Here is a 20,930-nt window from a genome sequence, read left to right as displayed (position 1 = left end):
GTGACCAGCAACACTCTGCCTTCCCAACAAATATATAAAATACTTATTAAGAAGATGGAGGGTTGGGGCCACCCAGCTTTTTCATTCAGTCACACTCAATTTGCCTCCTTACTCCAGCCCTCATTCCCCATGGCTTTTGTCTGTGCAGACTCTGCAATCTACAGTATAGCTTTTGAGTGGTCTGGGACCCTTCCCTCATTACAGCAGTGAAACAGCTAGTTGCATCCAATGCCTCTTCTCCAAAGGGGCCTTTTAAAATGCAAAGCTTCTCCTTGAGTTGTAGAACAGCACTTTGAAGTTGAGATCCTTATCATTCCTGCTGATCATCTAGATTCTAAATTTCAAGAAGCATGGAAAATTAACAGCAGATCACCAAATGTGTAGACAATCCATTGAACAATGATCCCTCATAAGAAAATTGTAAGGTTAGTGCTGAACTTTGAACATTGGCTTATCTGGTTACTTTTTAAACCTTTTTGCTTGCCAGGAATTAAATTAAAATCAAAGTATACTGAAGTTCAGTTTAGTTCATTGGGACAGCAGTAGGTATATGCTTATTCCACTGAGACCAGACAGAATGTAAGCTTTATTATATGAACATATATGAACATATGAAGCTGCCTTATACTGAATCAGATCCTCGGTCCATCAAAGTCAGTATTATCTATTCAGACTGGCATCGGTTCTCCAGGGTTTCAAAGTGAGGTTTTTCACACCTACTTGCTTGGACCTTTTTTAGTTGGAGATGCTGGGGATTGAACCTGGGACCTTCTGCTTACCAAGCAGATGTTCTACCAATGAGCCACTGTCCCTCCCTTAAGTGATCAACTTAGGCTGAGTGACTGATGCCCATTTGTTCAATGGAAAATACCAGCATCCCTGTGTTTTTGCTAAAGCCTAGCCCTCTGGAAAATGAAAATAAATCTGACAGAATTAACTGCATTGTGTACCTCTACCTGAAATTAGCATCAGCATTCGCTGATAATAAAATCATGTGAATGCCTTCTATATAAACTTTATTTGCTCATAGCCTTTACTCACAATCTGTAGTACTAATGCTGCAGTTCTGTAAACAAGCATTATGTTTGGAATTTTTAAAAGATCTGCCTTCCTTTCCTTCACTCTAGAGTTGTCTGTTCCAGGATGGGAAATTCCTGGAGATGTGGGGCTGGAGCCAAGGGAAGGGAAGGACTTCATCCAGAACTAATGCCGTAGGTTCTACCCTCCAAAGCGACCACTGGCTCCAGGGAAAGCGATCTCTGTCACTCTGAAATCAGCTGTAACACTGGGAAATCTCCAGGCTCCACATGGAGGTTACCAACCTTATCTCCTTGCTGCTTCTGCCCAAACACTTTTTAAATTGTATCATGAATGTTTCAGCTTTTAACTTGATATGAGAATTCTGAGATTATGATTGGTCAGCAGTGGTCAGCAACCTGTTTACAATAAAAATCAGAAACTGTGGTCCTAATCTAGGAAACCCAAGCAGCAAACCCCTTTGATTGTGCTCTTGTTTGAAGACAGCATTAGCATCCGACATGAACAATGCTTCAGGGATAGATGTCAGCCATTGATTTCACATTTATGAAGAGTGATGTCTAAAATGATGTAACCTCCCTGCACTCTTCAGAAGAATAAATTTAAATCTGTTAATCAATCTAAATTCTGTTAAGCAGGATACTCAATATCCAGTCACAGCTTTTGATGCATGTATGGGATTATTTGAATACCAATATAGAACTCCACTTTAAAGCCACATGCTATTTTTGGTACAGCTAAAAGCAACAATTATATTCTCAGCTACTGCACATTCTTTGTTTTACAGACAGCATGCATACACATTATTTTGCAGAGATCAAGTGCTGGAATTATAGCTTTTTACATACAATATTTAAACAAGGGATAGACTCAGGAGTCGGAGTTAAGCATCTTGCATATAACATTTTATGTTTAAACCAAAATACACACTTGAAGACAGCTTTGCTTCAAGCAGGCATGATCTTCAACATCAGACCTGCTTCATTCATGCTTACATCCACAGGTGCAGAGAATGCCACCCTCTTTGTAATGAGACAAGACAGCAGTGCACACGCTAGTCTTGAGATCAATTAATATTGAGTGTTCTCCAGTGAGGCTTGCTTTGGTCCCGTTAAATACCCTTTTCTTAGGAACTATTAATTCTAGTTAATCACGTACAGGATGAATGTAGTACTGTCATTTCCTGTTGATTCTGATTTGTGTTTTCTAGAGAAAGTTTAGGTTCTGTAAAACAGGCAGTAGTCCTAAAAACACTTTTCTGGGATTAAGACTAGTTGAAAAAAATTGGGATTTACTTCTGAAAGGACGTGTTCAGGATTGTATGTTCTTTAGCCTATTAGATAACATTACAGAGAGAGAGAGAGAGTTTATTTTTTTTACACCAAGGTAGAGTTGTTCTAAGCAGTTCTCACTAAAACAGTTAAACAGGCCTATAGCAACTAGGGGAGAAGACTGCAGCTTTTATACTGCTGAGCAATTCCACCGGAAGACCACCAACAGATAAATAGAAGGTCTAATACAATCTGAGCCTCCTATGCTTTAAGATTCTGTATCGCACCAATATTTTGTTTTAAATTGTAAATTGTTTATGTCTTATCATTTTATACCTGAAATTGAGATGTTGGTTTTATTATGATTGTTAGCTGCCCTGAGTCCATTTGGAATGGGCGGGATATAAATCGAAAGTAAATAAATAAATAAAAATAACCACACTATGGCTAACACTGTTGTTACTATTAAGACCTCAAACAACTAAGAGTTGGAGTACTTGAAGAACTGTCTCTTTCTGTACTGCCCAGGCCACTAGTTAAGCTCCTTTGCAGTATCCCTGCTCTCTGTGCTCTTGCTTACAAAGATGTGGTGGATGGCAACATAGGCATTTGCAGTGCTGACATCCCCTTTGGAATGCTCTCCTCCTTGAGGCTCACTTAGCATCTACCTTGCTGCCCTTTAAGCACCAAGCCAAAACATTTATTTACTTGACTTATACCCTGACTTCCTCCCCAGCAGGGGCCCAAACCAGTTTACATTGATCTCCTATCTTTTGTTTAATCCTCATAACAAGTGAGGTAGGTTAGGCCGAGGGAGTGTGATTGGACTCAGGTCACTCAGTGAACTTCCATGGTAGAGCAGGGCTTTTAACCCGTGTCTTCCAGATCTTAGTCTGGCACAGGAACCACTATGCTACACTGATTCCTGTCTAGCCTGAGGACTGCTGTATGAATACCATTTTAGGCTGTTGACTGTTTTGTGCCACTTTTATGCCCTGTCTTGTTCATTATTGATAATTGTTGTGCTATTTTTTATTTTATTGCTTTTATTTTATGAGCTACCTCAAACAGGTGTCTGGACAGATAATGTATACATTTTCTAAAAACAAACATATAAGAATAATTAAAGGTGACCTGCTGGGGGCTATGCAGATTAGTAAGGAACACAGTCATATATATGTGCTAGCAGAGACTCCATATTCCTAAGAAGTGGAACTTTCTTCTATTGCACTGTTGCTATTACATTTCCACATGGTCATATTTATTATTACCTTAAATTTCTATCCTGCCCTCTCCGCAAGCAGACTCAGGGCAACTAACAGTCAGGGACTATAACACTCCATTCTTTTCCCATCTACACTGGCTCCCAGTTTGCTTCCAAGTCATTTCAAAGTGCTGGTATTGACCTTTAAAGCCCTGTATAGCTTCCAACAGCATACCTGAAGGACTGCCTACATCCATATGAACCCACCTGTCCACTCATTTTCTGAGGCTCTGCTTCAGGTACCCTACTCACCTGAGGCTAGATGTGAGGCAACCTGAGAAAGGGCCTTCTTGGTTGTGGCACCAAAATTGGAACTGGCTCCCCAGGAAGATTTGTCTGTTTCCTTCTATCACTGTCATTTCACCTGTTTTGTTTTGTTTGGCCATGGTTGTGTTTATGAGTGTGTTTATATGTTTTATTGGACAGTTTCATCATTTTGTATGTACTTTATTTTAAATGTTGCTTTGATGTTGAAATGTTTCCATGGTCACTGCCTTGGGGACACTATTTGGGTGAAGACAGAATAGAAATGTTTTAAATAAATAATACTCTGATAAGTGAGGGACAAACAATAAGTCCACACATCCCATTAAAAAGATTTTTACTCTTTTCTCAGCTACTGTTGCTGGGTTGGTGCAACAGTAAATAGCTCCTCTGCTGATCTCATCACCCCTTGGAATAAGGACTATCTTTATTTGGAGAGATTGGTGGGCTGAAGTGCTCATCGCCTTGTTTTTCTGTATAGAAGGACAATGCTTTCCAAATTCTGTATTCAACAAGATAAGGTTCCCCCTCCCGCTTTATACCAAAGTACGGCAATGAAAGACACACTATTTCCTTTGTGATATCATTTATTCAGAATAAAAGAATGATCAAGAGCTTGTTATATTTTAACTTGACAATGGTTCAGGATCTGTCATATTTAGGTATAAACTTTGGGAGTGCTGAGGTGCTAGGGCTGCCAAGTTCCTGCCAGGGGCGGGGTATCCCCTGGTTTAACGGGCCCCAACTCGCCTGCAGGAAGGAGGCTCCCTATGAGGTGCTCAAGCACGCGCGCACACACACGGATTTGGCGGCGGGGGCGGTGCTGACCCAACTTTCCCCGGGGCAACCTGTATTGACAAACTCAGTTACAACGGATCACAGTAGAAGTTATTGACAGTGACTCAGATACAATGGATCACAGTAGAAGCACAGGACTGCCCACCCTTCCAATTTTGTTTAACCCCATTCTTGAACAGCTATCAAGCTCTGTTACTTCCATGCCCCCCTTTCATTCAGAGGCTATTTTGAACGAATCCAAAACAACAACGAAATCCGTGTTACCTATATTATTGCATCAAGTGAAACATAATTGTGTCAACTTTTGAGTTCGCGAGAACTTAGCTAACCCGGATGCTACAAAAATAAAATAAAATACAAACATAGAAACAGAAAGGACCATGAGACCTGGCACCAATACTGTTCCCATCGCTGTTCTCGATGGGAAGGAAAGGAAGGGCGACAGATCAGACCCGATTACGCGCTCTGGTTCCGTGTAGATCGGACTACGCTGTGAAAAGAGAAGTTATTATAGCAAGAAGAAATGTCACGAATAATCCGGGGTGAGAGACGTCTACACAATGTCTAGGGGCTAATTGACTTCTTCGTAGCGCTACTTTGAACTCCATGCATTTTGGACGCAGAAAGACGCCCCTCAACAGCTATGCGGCCGTTTCGTCACCCCTTCCCTTTTTATTTAACGGACCAGTCCTGAGTCTAACTTTTTTGTGTGGACTACCAACGAACATCTCGCCTTCCTCTCGGGCTCTTGAACGTTCCGGAAATGCCCTAAACCGGGACGGTCCAATGAGCTGCACTTCCTCCTATGACGCTACTGTGCGCCACTACTGCGGCTTTCTCCCCGCCAACCCGCCGTCGTCTATTTTCTTGAGCCGCGAGCGCCCACGTGGTTGTAGGGCTGTTTCTGAGGGCCGTTTTAACGTATATTGTTGGCCTTTGGTAAGTGGTTGGGATTTTTCCGGGGGGCGGGAGAGAAAGAAGAAAGTTCCTGAAAGGGTTTTTAGCCTGGACAGGTAGAAAACAGTGAGGCTTGGGGTTGCCAGGTCTGTGTGAAAAACACCTGGAGACTTTGGGGGTGGCGGGTTTTTTTGGAGGGGAGGGTCCTCAGCGTGGTACAGTGCTATAGAGTCCACCCTTAGAAGCGGCCATTTTCTCCAGTTGTCAGTGGCGCTGATCTCCGCCAGCTGGAGATCAGTTGTAAAAACTGGAGATCTCCAGGCCCTATCTGGAGGCTGGCAAGCTGTGTCGGGGTGGGGAGGGCAGTGGCCTGGGGTAAGGGAGGAAAATGGATTCCTTGTAGAGGGCAGATGAGGAAGGGGGGAGTAGAAAGGTATATGCAGTGGATGGTTTAGGTCACCTCCAGAATCTGCAAGCTTTCGTCTTTGCACCTGAACTGGCTTGCACAATTTTATTCTGTGTAATCAGTCTCGAGTCTCAGCGAGAAAAGTGGAGTATAAGTAAAAGTAAATAATAAAATATAAATGAAATAGGGTGAGGGAGCATGCATTGAAATTTTGTGAATAATCCATATCATCCAGCTGCTCAACACTGCTCAGTCAAGTGGACGTATTGCAAAGGCTACAGCGTTTCCACTTACATAAGAACTGTTTTGCTACCAGACGTCTGCTGTCAGATCTGACTCTGTTCACTTTGGGATTCCAAAGTTGTGGGAATCACACAACAGTCAACTTGAATACATGACATTTGAACCAGAAGCTTTTGATATATAGTTCAGTCTTCTGACTACTGCAACTTACTATGCCGCTCTGGAGGAAAGGTCTCCCAGTTTGGAAACTGTGATAGGCGGGTGATCTTGAGCTTTGGCCTTTGGGTCTTCCATGTGTTTTTCCTTCTTTGGTGAAAAGTTTTTGAATGCCTTTGGGTGTTTGGTTAAACTGTATGTCCATGAACTTGGTTTATTGCTGGGCTTTCTTGTATTCTCATTTAGAGTTTGATGAAGAAAATCCTGGTTTAAAACTAGCTTTATATGTTGTTAGCTGCTCCCACCAAGGTTTAATACAGTTTTAGAATGTGAGGAAGGGGACTAATTCAGTTAAGTGGCTACATTTGTGTGTCACAAGAGTAACTGGGGTTAAGTTTAAAAATGTTGTTCCTTTATTATGTTTCCTGTCAAAAGGGAGGAGGAAGAAGTGAGATGCCTGTGTGAACCAGACACAGGCATCTCACCAGACAACAAGCTAGATGTGAGCACATATGGGCTTAATGTCCACTTGATGTGATGCCTAGATACAGCCGTACATGTCACACAGTGTAGTCTTTCTTAAATCATCTATGTTTCTACTGTTCTTCATCCTTATTTCTGAAGGTTTTGTAATAGCATGGCATAAGTAGTATTGTCTTTGTACATGAATCTGAGAAGTGAAGCAATCTGCCATAGCAGAAATTACAAAGTGTCTTGTAGCAACTAAAAACAAATCTTTATTTTTGTGATGAAACTTTAGTCACAATAAATTGTATTAATATTCTGAAAGAGTAAACGGTTTTTCTTCATAAATAGTATTAATAACCCTTGACATGTGATTTATGGATGTAGTGATGATAAAAGAAAGGTGTGGCACGCATAAACCAAGACTAGAATGGGGATAGGTTTTCCTTTCAGGTGCCTGCTAAAAGTGCATAAAAACATAAAAGCTTACACTTTGAATAAAACTTCGTTGGTCTTAAAGGTGCCACTGGATTCCTACGTTGTCATATTGCTTCAGACCAACATGGCTGCCCACCTGGATCATTCATCTGTATAGTTACTCTTTCAGTTTGTGTCAACTGTAGGTGAAGTGATTGCTCTATATTGGGGATTGAAAATAGGAAATGAAATGATGGTTGGGGTGCAGATATAAGCGATAAAAGAGTTTTGGGGTGGTAAACTCTCCAGTATCCCAAAGTGATTTGAAATATGAACTCTAGGAAAGTCTGGCCTGGTCTTTAGGACAAGCAGCAGACAAAGGGGTTCCTGAGCTTGTCAGGGGATAAACAGGAAATGGGTTTGGGTTTAAAAAAATAAACAGTACTAGTCAAGAAAAGGAGTATATATTTGATTATATTTATTAATAGGTATTTAATGCACAGATATTATGCTAACATTACCCACAACAAACAATTCTAAGTTCATAAAGCTTCTTGCCTGACAAGATGTACAAGCAAGATGTAGTTATTTATATGAAATAAAATACAAATTGAATGAATTCTTTCCTTGATTTTTGTTAAGAATTATCCAGATTATGAATATGCATGTTCTATCCTTTTACAGGTCTTGAATAAGTTTTGAAAATGTCTTATATGCTTCCTCATTTACACAATGGCTGGCAAGTAGATCAGGCCATTCTTTCAGAAGAAGACCGTGTGGTGGTGATTCGCTTTGGGCATGACTGGGATCCTACTTGTATGAAAATGGATGAAGTTTTGTATAGTATTGCTGAAAAGGTACATTGTTCTACTAATATTGATAAACTTTTAAAATGTTGTTTGAATAAAATACAACGGCACACAAACCCAGCACACAAACATGAAGGTAGGTTTCACTTGTTAGTTATTCTGTTTACATGCATAAGAAGATTCTATTGTGATGTATGCAAGAAATTTTTACTTAGAATATTTTTGAGGTAAGAATTGGACAACATTTCAGGCACAAGATACTTTCTTTATACCTCAAGGACTCCCAGAAACATAAGGCAATTCAGTTACAACTTATATGGCCATTAACTGCTGTGGTATGTGTAAATTATACGTGTTCTGAATGAAAAAATAATATATTGCTCTTATGTATCCAAAGCATGGGATTTAATCATTTACATAGGCTTTTAATACAGCAGAAGCCAGAAAAGCTAATCTGAAAACATTGGGGAAAAAATTTAAAGTTTGTAGATTTTGTTAGTAACTATGATTTAAATTAACCTTTATACATTGAGCTGAAATACAATAAAACAAATTGTTGTTGACTAATTCTGCTGACACAATGCATCCATTTTCTGATCGAGCACTCTTCTAACTTGTTCAGGTGGGTAGCTGTGTTGCTCTGAAGCAACAGAATAAAGTTTGTCCAGTGGCACCTTCAAGATGACTGAAGTTTTATTCTGGGTGTAAGCTTTTGTTTGCATGCACACGAATATGCCAGAATCAATATCTGTTCTAGCTAGAACAGAGCTTACAAGCTTCCCTAATAGATAAAAGTGGATTTACTAGTAGAGGATTATACTAGAAAGTAAGTAAAATAAGGCGAAATTCATTGTTATGCCCTCCATATCATATTGGTGTCTGATTTATGGCTTTTGAGCTTGTGTAGTTATTGTTGCTTTTAGTGACCCCTTTTTGTTTTCTCTGAATTTTTTGTAGACTAGTGGTTTTCTAACTTTCCGTAATACCTTAACTGCTGAGAGTCCTTTCCTTGGATACTGTGGCAGCCCTGCATTGCTGCAGAATGGTCTGGACACATTTTATGAATTGATCTTCAATCAATCAAGTTTATTACGGTCAGAAGACCAGCAAGGAATTGATCTTCTCCTTGAGGGTCTTCTGATATATTTGGAACTCTTGGAACACAGTTTGAAAACCACTGAAATGAAAAGAGAGGATTCATTTGCAGGTATAATACTAGTATGGTCAGTGAAGAAAGGCATGGCATTATTTTCAAAGTAGCTGATATATTAAAGTTGAAGTCTTGTGCCTAGTTTGGAATCTGTATTAAATAATAAATGGGAAGATAGTACAGTGTGGATCAATTTAGTAATGCTGAGATTCGATAGTATGCAAGTGACTTTCATTATCTGTTCAGTGGCTAGGTTCAGATCAGAGAGTCATGGTAATATAACCAGGGAAAGACTGTAGTGTTAGGTACTGTCATTAAGTGAAGGATGTATTGCCTGCCCATTACTTGGTATCAGTAAAGCCACAGCACAAATAAAATGCAGAGAGGGGCCACATCTCAAGGCTCCATTCCATTTCTGCATGTGAAGAGGGGGACAGGCATTTTCACTCATTCCCTTTTCTCACAGCAGCCCTCCCACTTCAACCTCCATTATGTTTTGGAGGGTCCACTGGCCCACAGGACTCAACATTGGGGGAAAACATGATTACAGTGCGGGGAGAGGGGAAATGACTTTCTATGCGGGGCAGTTTCACCTGGGGAGTATTTTACTGAGTTTTTAAGTAACCTGTTAGTAACATCAGAATATTTTATAAAATCCATGAAACAAAACAATCAACTGACAAATTAAAAAGTGGCTAAAACTGTCTATTTTTATTACCACAAAGTATCAGAAAACAAAAAAATACATTCCAAGATGTAAATGAGCCAACTATATTACATCAAAGCAGTGGTGAAATTAAATATAATAATTAAACAGGCAGCTGCCTGCCACTAACTATGAAAAGCTTGTCAAATGGGATAGTTATCTCCTACTGTCCAAAGGACAATAAAAAGGGCACCATTATAACATAACACAGGAAAGAATTCTGTAACTAGCATACATACAGAGAAAAGGCCTGGTCTTTGGTAGCTACCCGTTTTACTTCCAATAGTGAGGGCAACCTAAAAAGGGCATTTCTGAACATCTCTAAAGCCAGGCCATTAATATTAATATAGGAGGTAATCCTTAAGATTACTCTGGTCCTAGACAATTTAGATTTTCAAAACTAGTGCTTCAAATTACGCCTGAAAACAAATTGAAAGCCAGTTAGATATTTAAGTATAAGTGAGAGATGCTTGCTGTGGTGAATCTGGTTTGAAAATCTGGCTGCTGGATAACTGTAACAAGGCCCATCTCTTTAGAAAGCATGTGTTAATCTGAAATGTTGCCTTTTTGAGCTATACGAGAGAATGTGATTAGTTAAACTTTAAATACATTGGGGTAAATACAGTTGAAATCTAATAGCTATTAAGTATTCTGGCACTTCAAAAGAGGTTATCACTTTGTTTAAGATGTGGGGAAAATCCGTAAACATTGCTTTTGTACTATTTTCTTGCCAGTTAAAGGACAGAGTGTTCTTGGAAATTCTGTTGTAGGTAGTTGGCAGACATATTGGCACATAATGAGGGGAAAAAGAGCAATATAACTTTCTATTTAAACATCTCCCTCTGCAGAAATAGCAGATTAAAGAGGGTGATCGTTCGTCATCCTCTTGCTTACGAGTCCAGTTGGGATTTCGCTGCCATATAAAGAGTGAGTAAACAGTTCCCATTGTACCATGTATTCATAGTAGAAAGTCATACAGATCTGTTGTCATGCTAGTTGGAAAACACAATAGACCTGAAACATTAAAGTCGCCAGTTTCCATACTGGTAATATTTTAGCCAATAAAAATTGCAGCTCTTTCCTCTACTGTAAGTGGTGTTTTTTCTCTGATACAGTATTGGCATCCTGAGCTGTAAAGGCAACAAAATTTGAAGCAAGCTTGACATTTTGTTCAGTTCACCAAGAAATATTTGCCAATATGTGCATCTAAAGGGAAGCTATGGTGTGTTTTCATGTTGCACTGATTCACTTACATTCATGTATTCTATCAGCAAAATATGGCCCCATCTGAGGGTACTTAAATCCAGAGGCTGGAGTGGTAGATAAGGTGGGTCTTCCAACAAACCTGAAAAATGTAGGGTACCTGTAGCTTTAATAAAAAGATGCCTTCAGTGGCTGTTGCTAGGCAACCGCAACAGTTTGGCCAGCTTTCCAGGTTTGGTGTCTGTTTGACTTTTGTCAGTAAAAGATCTGGGGGAGCAGGGCCCTCTCTGGTGCTGTTTTGGCTTTTGAGGGAGTACTCATTGGGGCTAGCTGCCATCAGGCAACTTGATACTTCTTGAACTGCATGACTTACTCAGGCTTGGCTGTTTACTACTGTTCAGCAGCAGCCACCCGACAAAAGACAGTGAGGTGTAGTAGTTAGTGTTTCATATTGGGACCTCAAATCCATTTTCTGCTGTGGAAAATTACTGGATGACCTCAGGCCAGTTACACACTCTCAGCCTAACCTACCCTACACTGTTGTGAGGATAAAATAGAGGAGATGAGAATAATGTCAGCTGCACTAGGTCTTCACTGTGGAGAAAGGCAGGCTATAAATGAAGAACATAAGATGCGGTACAGATAAAAGGTAGATTGGTGGGTGTGAAGGAGAGAGGGAAGGAAGGAAAGGTGAGGATTTGAGAGATGCTGGGATGGATAAAGGGGAAATAGTGTAGGGAGGGAATGCACGGCAAAGTGAGATGCCATTTGAAGGTCCCCCACAACGCAAATAGGCCCATTTCAGCTGACATCATTCAACTGGGTCATAGTTCTCCTGAGGAGAGGCTGCCAGGGGAAGGAAAGCTGAAGGGGGAGATAAAGACTGCTGGGAGGAAAGGACAAGAAGGAAGCAGGAAAAGGGGAAAGACTATGGGAGCTTTCAGAAAAGGGAATAAAGATGTAGTGAGAGAGAGAAAAATGAGATGCCCCCCACAAATCCTTGTGGGTCCCTGACTTGTTTTAATATTTCCTGCATTAGAAATTCCTTTGAGTTACGTATCTATCTCTCCTTTGACTCTTCATTTAAAAAAAAAAAACAGTTTTTGATTTCTTAGATGTGAGGATGATCCTAAAAGCTGGTATAGTCAGGAATCTTGGTATTTTTAGATGTCCATTGTCAAAATGCAGATTAGTTATTTAAAATGGGGAAACTGTTCTCTCCCACCACCACTTGGTACATTACCTCTTATGATACGCTGTTATGATACACTACCATTTCAATAATGGTAATAGTAACACAAGAGTAGATATTTTAGTAGATCTTCAGAATCCTTGTGAAGACCTATAGATGGTATTTCATGGACTGCACATTCAAAGCAAATACTTATAAAATGCATATAATTTGATCGACTTAGGGTATATTTGAGTGCAGGCCTTGACAAATTTCCTTCGGCTTTATAAGCCACCTCAAAAACTTAGGAGCTAGACTTCTTTTTCAGGCTTTTAAATATTTTAATAACAGTTTATTGCTACCACAAAACCTAGTTATAAACTCTGTCTTTTTAAAAAAAGCTATAACAAAAGTGTTGTAGTGTAGAAATAAATTGGGGTAATACTGGTTGTCATCACAACAAAAAGCTAATCTCTATCCCTCACCTAAATGAGTTTTGTACTTCTACTGAGAATCACTAAGAGGCACTTAAAATAAATGACTTCTAAAAATATTAGCACCAAAATAAAGTTTCTGGGTCCCTGGGATTTGTCAGGCCCTGTAATGTTTGTTTGGACCTTTATATCTAGAGCAATTAGTCAAGCTAATAAAACATGTTTTGCAACGTATTTTCTAAGAAATGTTTACATTCTGTGAATGCTACATTAAGAGTGAACTTTTGAAATTGGAATATTGGAAGTTAATTGTACCTATAAACTTAACAATACATCTTGCTTTTCTTCCCCATCTTCATATATGCATGAATAATCACTTAGTAGTAACATGTTCTTTTACAGTATAGTGTGTTCTTGAGAAATTATGTCCCAAGATTGCACTGAGCTTTGCAGTTGTAATATGATCTGTTGCACTGTAGATATAGGTCAGTGCAAGACACTGCTTGCTCAGCAGAACAGGCTATCTCTAGTAGAAATATTTGCTGTTGCAGAATTGTGCAAAGCTGTAGCATCATGCAGAAAAGGGCAATGTAAGGGATGAGCAGATGGCTTACCTAATTGGTTGCACGTGCCTCCAACAGGTTACTGAAGAAATCTAGCTGTCTAGTCTCAAGCATTTAGCAAGGGTGGCTCAGCATGATGTCAACATGGGGGGGGTCTAATTTGGTAACACTGTGCTATCTTGGGACTACTTAAAAAGAGTTGCACAGGGTTGAAAATTAAATTCTGATGACCACTGGGAGATATAGAAATGGATATTGGATAAAATTTCATTTTAGATGTCATGGTCTAGAAAATGGATCCTGTGTTAACGTATCACTTCTCTCTTTTTTTAAATTAAATGCTGTGTTCATATGTCTTTGTAAGCTTACAATGCTTGACCATGAATGCTTAGTTTCAATACACTGGTCTAAATATTTTTCTCAATAGGTGAAAAATTTTGCTGTTATTTATCTTGTGGATATCACAGAAGTACCAGATTTCAACAAGATGTATGAACTTTATGATCCCTGTACGGTCATGTTTTTCTTCAGGTATATTTTATTCCTACACTTCACTATAACATATATGTTCTCCATTGATAAGCTGTGCAAACATTATTACACAATAACATTTCTATTATTGTACTATACAGGATTTGACTGTAATCAGAATTGGATTCTTTACTCATGCCAGCCATTCTGTTAAGAAGCTGCAGTCCTTAAAACAAAGAGTAACCCTCTGGGCCATTTGTGATATTACAAACAACTTGCATCACTAGTTCAGGAGTTGATGGCTTTTCTGAAAAGCCTTGTTTTTAGTGAGGAAAATCAATGAGTCCACTGAGTTGAACTACAGGAGTTGGGCAACTGGATCCAGTCAGCTGGCTTAAGCTGCAGCAGTGTTACAGCTGAAGTTGTTGTAGGAGGCAAAACTAGTTGGCAGTGCCTTACCAGTGTACCTCTAGCTGTTCTCTTGCTTTCACTTTTGTGTCTGCTTTTTTTGTCCTGCGGGCCAAAAATAGTCATAAAAGATGCTATACAGGAGATTTTAGGAGGAATCATTCCTCTCCCTGAATGTAAAGTCTTTTGTTAAGTACAGCTGTTTCTGGGCAGCAACCAGAGTTAATACAGTGGTCCTGGGATTGGACTGTCTCTTCATGCAAAGAATATGGTGTTAGGAGCCACTGCCTTGGAGCTATAGCTCCTAGAATGGGTTGGAAAGCTATCAAAATTGCCATGTCAGAAATAAATACATGCATATTATTGCCTTTTTTTCCAAAGCTTTATTCAGGCTTTAGACTTTTCAGATTAAATGTTATGCGTAAGAAATTTGAAATGGCAGTATTTGCTAGTTATTTTTGTATTTGGGTGTGGAATTATATGGACAAATAAGAACATAAGAACATAAGAGAAGCCATGTTAGATCAGGCCAATGGCCCATCCAGTCCAACATTCTGTGTCACACAGCGGCCAAATATATATATATATATATATACATACACACACACACTGTGGCTAATAGCCACTGATGGACCTCTGCTCCATATTTTTATCTAACCCCTTCTTGAAGGTGGCTATGCTTGTGGACGCCACCACCTCCTGTGGCAGTGAATTCTACATGTTAATCACCCTTTGGGTGAAGAAGTACTTCCTTTTATCCGTTTTAACCTGTCTGCTCAGCAATTTCATCGAATGCCCACGAGTTCTTGTATTGTGAGAAAGGGAGAAAAGTACTTCTTTCTCTACTTTCTCCATCCCATGCATTATCTTGTAAACTTCTATCATGTCACCCCTCAGTCGACGTTTCTCCAAGCTAAAGAGCCCTAAGCGTTTCAACCTTTCTTCATAGGGAAGGTGTTCCAGCCCTTTAATCATTTTAGTTGCCCTTTTCTGAACTTTCTCCAATGCTATAATATCCTTTTTGAGGTGCGGCGACCAGAACTGCACACAGTACTCCAAATGAGACCGCACCATCGATTTATACAGAGGCATTATGATACTGGCTGATTTGTTTTCAATTCCCTTCCTAATAATTCCCAGCATGGCGTTGGCCTTTTTTATTGCAAACGCACACTGTCTTGACATTTTCAGTGAATTATCTACCATGACCCCAAGATCTCTCTCTTGGTCTGTCTCTGCCAGTTCACACCCCATCAACTTGTATTTGTAGCTGGGATTCTTGGCCCCAATATGCATTACTTTGCACTTGGCCACATTGAACCGCATCTGCCACGTTGACGCCCACTCACCCAGCCTCAACAGATCCCTTTGGAGTTCCTCACAATCCTCTTTGGTTCTCACCACCCTGAACAATTTAGTGTCATCCGCAAATTTGGCCACTTCACTGCTCACTCCCAACTCTAAATCATTTATGAACAAGTTAAAGAGGATGGGACCCAGTACCGAGCCCTGCGGCACCCCACTGCTTACCGTCCTCCACTGCGAAGACTGCCCATTTATACTCACTCTCTGCTTCCTATTACTCAGCCAGTTTTTGATCCACAAGAGGACCTGTCCTTTTACTCCATGACTCTCAAGCTTTCTAAGGAGCCTTTGATGAGGAACTTTATCAAAAGCTTTCTGGAAGTCAAGGTAAACAACATCTATCGGGTCTCCTTTGTCCACATGTTTGTTCACCCCCTCAAAGAAATGTAACAGGTTAGTGAGGCAAGATCTTCCCTTGCAGAACCCATGCTGAGTCTTCCTCAATAACCCGTGTTCATCAATGTGCCTACTCATTCTGTCCTTGATAATGGTTTCTACCAACTTTCCCGGTATTGAAGTCAGACTGACTGGCCTGTAATTTCCCGGATCTCCTCTGGAACCCTTTTTAAAGATGGGGGTGAAATTTGCTACCTTCCAGTCCTCAGGAACGGAGGCAGATTTCAATGAAAGATTACAGATTTTTGTTAGAAGATCCACAAGTTCAACTTTGAGTTCTTTCAGAACTCTCGGATGTATGCCATCCGGACCCGGTGACTTATTAGTTTTTAATTTGTCTATTAGTTGTAGGACCTCCTCTTTTGTCACCTCAATCTGACTCAGGTCTTTCAACACCCCTTCCAATATTAGTGGTTCTGGGGCGGGCAAACACTTCTCCGTCTTCCACGGTGAAGACGGAGGCAAAAAATGCATTCAGCTTCTCAGCCATTTCCCCATCCTCCTTCAGTAATCCTTTTACCCCATGGTCATCCAAGGGCCCCACTGCTTCCCTGGCTGGTTTCCTACTTCTAATATATTTGAAGAAATTTTTATTGTTGGTCTTTATGTTTTTTGCAATATGCTCCTCATAGTCCCTTTTTGCCTGCCTGATCACAGTCTTGCATTTGATTTGCCACTGCCTGTGTTCCCTTTCATTAATCTCACTTGGACTGGTTTTCCACTGCTTAAAGGAGTCCTTCTTACCTTTTACAGCTTCCATTACTTTGTTTGTTAACCATGCTGGCCTCTTCTTATACCTGTTTGTGCCTTTCCTAACTTGTGGTATGTATTTTATCTGAGCTTCTAGGATTATAGTTTTAAATAGTCTCCAAGCTTCCCCAAGGGTTTTGACCGTATTTACCTTTCCTTTCAGTTTCCTCCTCACATGCCTCCTCATCTCAGAGAATTTACCCCTTTTAAAGTTAAATGTGGTTGTGGCGGTCTTTTTGGGCAACTCCCTATTTATACAAATGGTGAAATCAATAACATTATGGTCACTGTTCCCAAGCGGCGCAATCACTTTTACGTCTCTCACCAAGTCTTGGGCATTACTTAGGACCAGATCCAGGATCACCCCACCCCTGGTAGGTTCTGAGACCATCTGCTCCATAGCACAGTCATTGAGAGCATCAAGAAACTCAATCTCTTTCTCTCGACCAGAACACATATTGACCCAATCAATCTGCGGGTAGTTAAAATCACCTATTACGACACAGTTTTTACGTGTAGCCGCTATCTTTAATCCCTCCATCATATTATAATCGTCCTCTCTCTTTTGATTTGGTGGGCGATAACAAACTCCCATAGTTAAATTTCCTTTTGGGCCCTCTATTTCAACCCAAAGCATTTCTAAAAGGGAATCTAATTCTCTGACCTCAGTCTTACTGGACCGTATATCCTCTCTGACGTACAGAGCCACCCCACCTCCAACCCTTCCCTCCCTATCCTTCCGATATAACTTATATCCAGGAATCACCGTGTCCCACTGATTCTCCTCATTCCACCAAGTTTCTGAAATTCCCACAATGTCTATGTTTTCTCCCAACACTAAACATTCCAATTCACCAATTTTACTTCGGACACTTCTAGCATTTGCATACAAACATTTATAATTTCCCAAGCAAGCTAGGCCCGCCACCTCTCTCCTGCCGCCTCGAGACTCTAGCAGACAGTCCATACTGTTTGTCACCATCACAGTGGACAACTCTGATCCGTTACTCGGTAGAAAAATAGAAGCCAACCCTTCATCTCTTTGAGACGAGTCCTCCCGAACCAGAGACATTCCATCTCCTGTCGGCTTTCCCCCAAGATTTAGTTTAAAAACTGCTCTGCCACCTTTTTGATTTTAAGCGCCAGCAGCCTGGTTCCATCCGGAGACAAGTGGAGACCGTCTCTTTTGTACAGCTCCGGCTTGTTCCAGAAAGCATCCCAGTGCCTAACAAACTTAAACCCTTCCTCCTTACACCATCGTCTCATCCACACATTGAGACTTCTAATTTGCGCCTGTCTCTCCTGCCCTGCACGTGGAACAGGTAGCACTTCCGAGAAGGCCACCTTGGAGGTCCTGGCCTTAAGTCTCCCACCTAGCAGCCTAAATTTCTCCTCCAGGACCTCACGACTGCATTTCCCCACATCGTTGGTGCCAACATGCACCATGACCACAGGCTCCTCCCCAGCACTGTCTATCAGCCTATCTACTACACGCGTAATGTCCGCTACCTTCGCACCAGGCAGGCAAGTCACCATACGGTCAATACGCGGTTTCGCCACCCAGCTGTCTACTTGCCTAAGGATCGAATCACCAACTACCAAGACCCCCCCTCTCCCCCTGCCCAGGGATGGTTCCTTGGCGCGAAAGGATACCCGCTCACCAACCGAAGAAGAGGTCCCTTCTGAGGGCGCATTCCCCTTATCCTCAGCAAGGTGCCCTGTTCCCTCTAGACCCTCACGCTCTCTGGCAGCAACGGGGCTGCCACATTCAGAGTGGGGCTCATCTAATACGCCCCCAAGAGTCTTCCCCAATTGCCTAACTGACCGTCTCTGCTTCTCCAGGGCAGTCACCTCGGCCTCAAGGGTACGAACTCGTTCCCTGAGGACCAGGAGCTCCTTGCATCGAGCACACACCCAAGACTTCTGTCCTGTGGGCAGATAGTCATACATGTGACACTCAGTGCAAAACACTGGAAAGCCCCCACCCCCCTGCTGGCATTCTACCTTCATGATATATATATTAAATATACAGTCCTCTTTAAATGCTGTTGTTTACGTGGCTCCCCTTCTGGAAGGTCAACTTACCTTATTGGGAGAACAAGGAAATCAGGGATCTGGGTTCCTGGTCCTTAGGAAGCCCCCAGGCAAAGAGCCCTTTAGCTCTCGCCCTTCGGCTCGCGCCAAAGGCTCGCGCCTTTGGCAAGGCGCAGCTTAAAATGCAAAGAGGGTGGAGCAGACCACTCCTAAGCAATCATCAACAATTACTCTCAATCAATCAATCAATCACTTTCACCTTTAGCCCACTCACCCAAACGTACAGCAGTTCCCCAGCTATCACAACTCAGCCTTTTCAGCAGTCACCCAAGCCTCAGAATGAAGTCTTTCAAAATGCAGAAATTCTTAGCAACTTCTCCAGCTGTCTCAGCTTATCAGAGCTGCTCTGCTCTGTTCTGTTCCTCTCAGGCCTCTCTGAGATGTGCTCAGCCTTTGGCAAGGCGCAGCTTAAAATGCAAAGAGGGTGGAGCAGACCACTCCTAAGCAATCATCAACAATTACTCTCAATCAATCAATCAATCACTTTCACCTTTAGCCCACTCACCCAAAATATTAGAACAGTTTTCTGTATGATATATGAATTATTAGTAGCTGTATCTTTGCGATGATGTTCAAAATTTGAAACCAGAATATTAAAATAAACCCCCAAGGTTATAATTTTGGCTTAAACTTTAAACTGAAGCTTTATAATGCTCAGTGGTGTACAGTGGTGATAAGTGGAGAGGGACATGGACACAGATACTAGTTACATAAAATACTTAACTTCATAAAGAAGTAGAACATGCACTGATGTATTTCTCCTTTTTTCTTTTCTTAAAGAAACAAACACATAATGATTGATTTAGGGACAGGCAACAACAACAAAATTAACTGGGCAATGGAAGACAAGCAAGAGATGATCGACATCATAGAAACTGTTTATAGAGGTGCTCGTAAAGGTAGAGGTCTCGTCGTATCACCCAAAGACTACTCAACCAAATATAGATATTAATGCTTTAGATTTTTATAGAATCAATGTTTGTATATAATGTCGTTGTGTGTTTAAATCTTTTCATTGTGAATATATTTGAACAAATATTTTTATGGCACAAGTGATGCCGTTAGCTGTTTTATTTCAGAAATAAACTATCATGTTCACACTTTTACATGTAAAGGGTTTTATATCTCATTTTTCCTCCCAGAACATTACAGGTAATTTTATTCACTGTAGATAACATGAACTGTGGTGAGCTGAGACATAAATAACATGCCAATAGCATGTATGAATAGAATTTTTTTAAAAAATCCTCAATATTCCTAGTTAATGTGGCCTCATTTGTGGATATGTAAATCCATGTACTAAAGAAAAATGAGATCTTTCCACAAACCTGTGATGACAACCAGGTTTATAGAAAGATCCTAAAAGTTAGAAACAAACTGTGTGTGTGTGTGTGAAATGTGTCCTTCCACATGGCTATTCTAGAGAAAGCCAACTCAGCAAACAGAGATGGGTGATAGGGCTACTCAAAAATGGAACCTATTTCAATGGAGTAAACAGGAAAGGATGATGGAATAATGCAATGGCGTCCCTGACTGGAATGCAGTGCAAAGCAGTTGGCATGTTAAGGTAGGCCAGTCTTTGTTGTGGGGCTGGCAACTTAAAAGACAAGGAAACAGAAAGGAGGACATCTAAGGAGGGAGATCTTGCTGTCAGGAGAACTAGTATAGAAGGATTGATGAAGATTGACAGATGGTTGGGTAGAAGCCATCTATAGAACTCAAGAGGGCTCAGGGAACCTTTCTTACTGATCTTGGTTCCTCTTGGGGCGAATGGGGAAGATTCACTCTTAGCTACATCTTGGAGTTTTTGTCATTAGTCCAGACTTTTGGACCCTGCCAGTCATTGGTAGGCTGTACAGTGGATTCTGATTGGTGTAGCAAGATCAGGGTACCTCAGCTGCCTTACACTGACAATTTTAGTCTGCAATAAGCTGGTGTAACTGACCAGGGGTGTTAGAATATGAATGAAAAGTGCACCTTGGGTCAGAAGTTCTTGGATGAGTGCATTTCCCATACTCCTAATATAAAAAATCTGAAGTTTTCCGGTTCCACTTAGGTTGAAGATTCAGACTGTGGTGCACTTATAGTTGCTATAAGTGAGGGGCACTTGGATCCCCTAATATTCTGTATAGGGGAACATGTACTGTGTTTCTTTCCCCCTTTCATGGTGCCTTCATGTTGATTACATTGT

The 20,930-nt window shown here is 40.9% G+C and overlaps 1 protein-coding gene across 2 annotated transcripts; it reads left to right on the top strand.

Annotated features, from left to right (window-relative positions):
• The first annotated feature begins 7,887 nt into the window (after positions 1-7,887).
• TXNL4A (thioredoxin like 4A) lies at positions 7,888-19,853 on the top strand. 2 transcript variants are annotated; one of them, XM_060244105.1, is made up of 4 exons: positions 7,903-8,076; positions 10,733-10,810; positions 13,684-13,786; positions 19,520-19,853. In XM_060244105.1, exons 3-4 carry the CDS (start codon positions 13,743-13,745, stop codon positions 19,689-19,691), a joined length of 216 nt encoding a protein of 71 aa, XP_060100088.1. In that variant the 5' UTR covers positions 7,903-8,076; positions 10,733-10,810; positions 13,684-13,742; the 3' UTR covers positions 19,692-19,853. The 2 variants fall into 2 exon arrangements, with proteins under 2 accessions (XP_060100087.1, XP_060100088.1); XM_060244104.1 differs by lacking the exon at positions 10,733-10,810 and having other exon boundaries at positions 7,888-8,076; positions 13,683-13,786.
• Positions 19,854-20,930: the final 1,077 nt, after the last annotated feature.

The sequence above is a fragment of the Heteronotia binoei genome, chromosome 7 (assembly GCF_032191835.1).
Source record: "Heteronotia binoei isolate CCM8104 ecotype False Entrance Well chromosome 7, APGP_CSIRO_Hbin_v1, whole genome shotgun sequence".
Taxonomy (NCBI): domain Eukaryota; kingdom Metazoa; phylum Chordata; class Lepidosauria; order Squamata; family Gekkonidae; genus Heteronotia; species Heteronotia binoei.
This window is presented reverse-complemented; position numbering and strand designations above follow the sequence as displayed.

Coding starts and splice junctions, on each gene's coding strand:
- TXNL4A (XM_060244104.1), top strand. CDS start 7,924: ATGTCTTATATGCTTCCTCATTTACACAATGGCTGGCAAGTAGATCAG. Junction 8,077..13,682: donor TGTATAGTATTGCTGAAAAG/GTACATTGTTCT, acceptor TTTTCTCAATAG/GTGAAAAATTTTGCTGTTAT. Junction 13,787..19,519: donor ACGGTCATGTTTTTCTTCAG/GTATATTTTATT, acceptor CTTTTCTTAAAG/AAACAAACACATAATGATTG.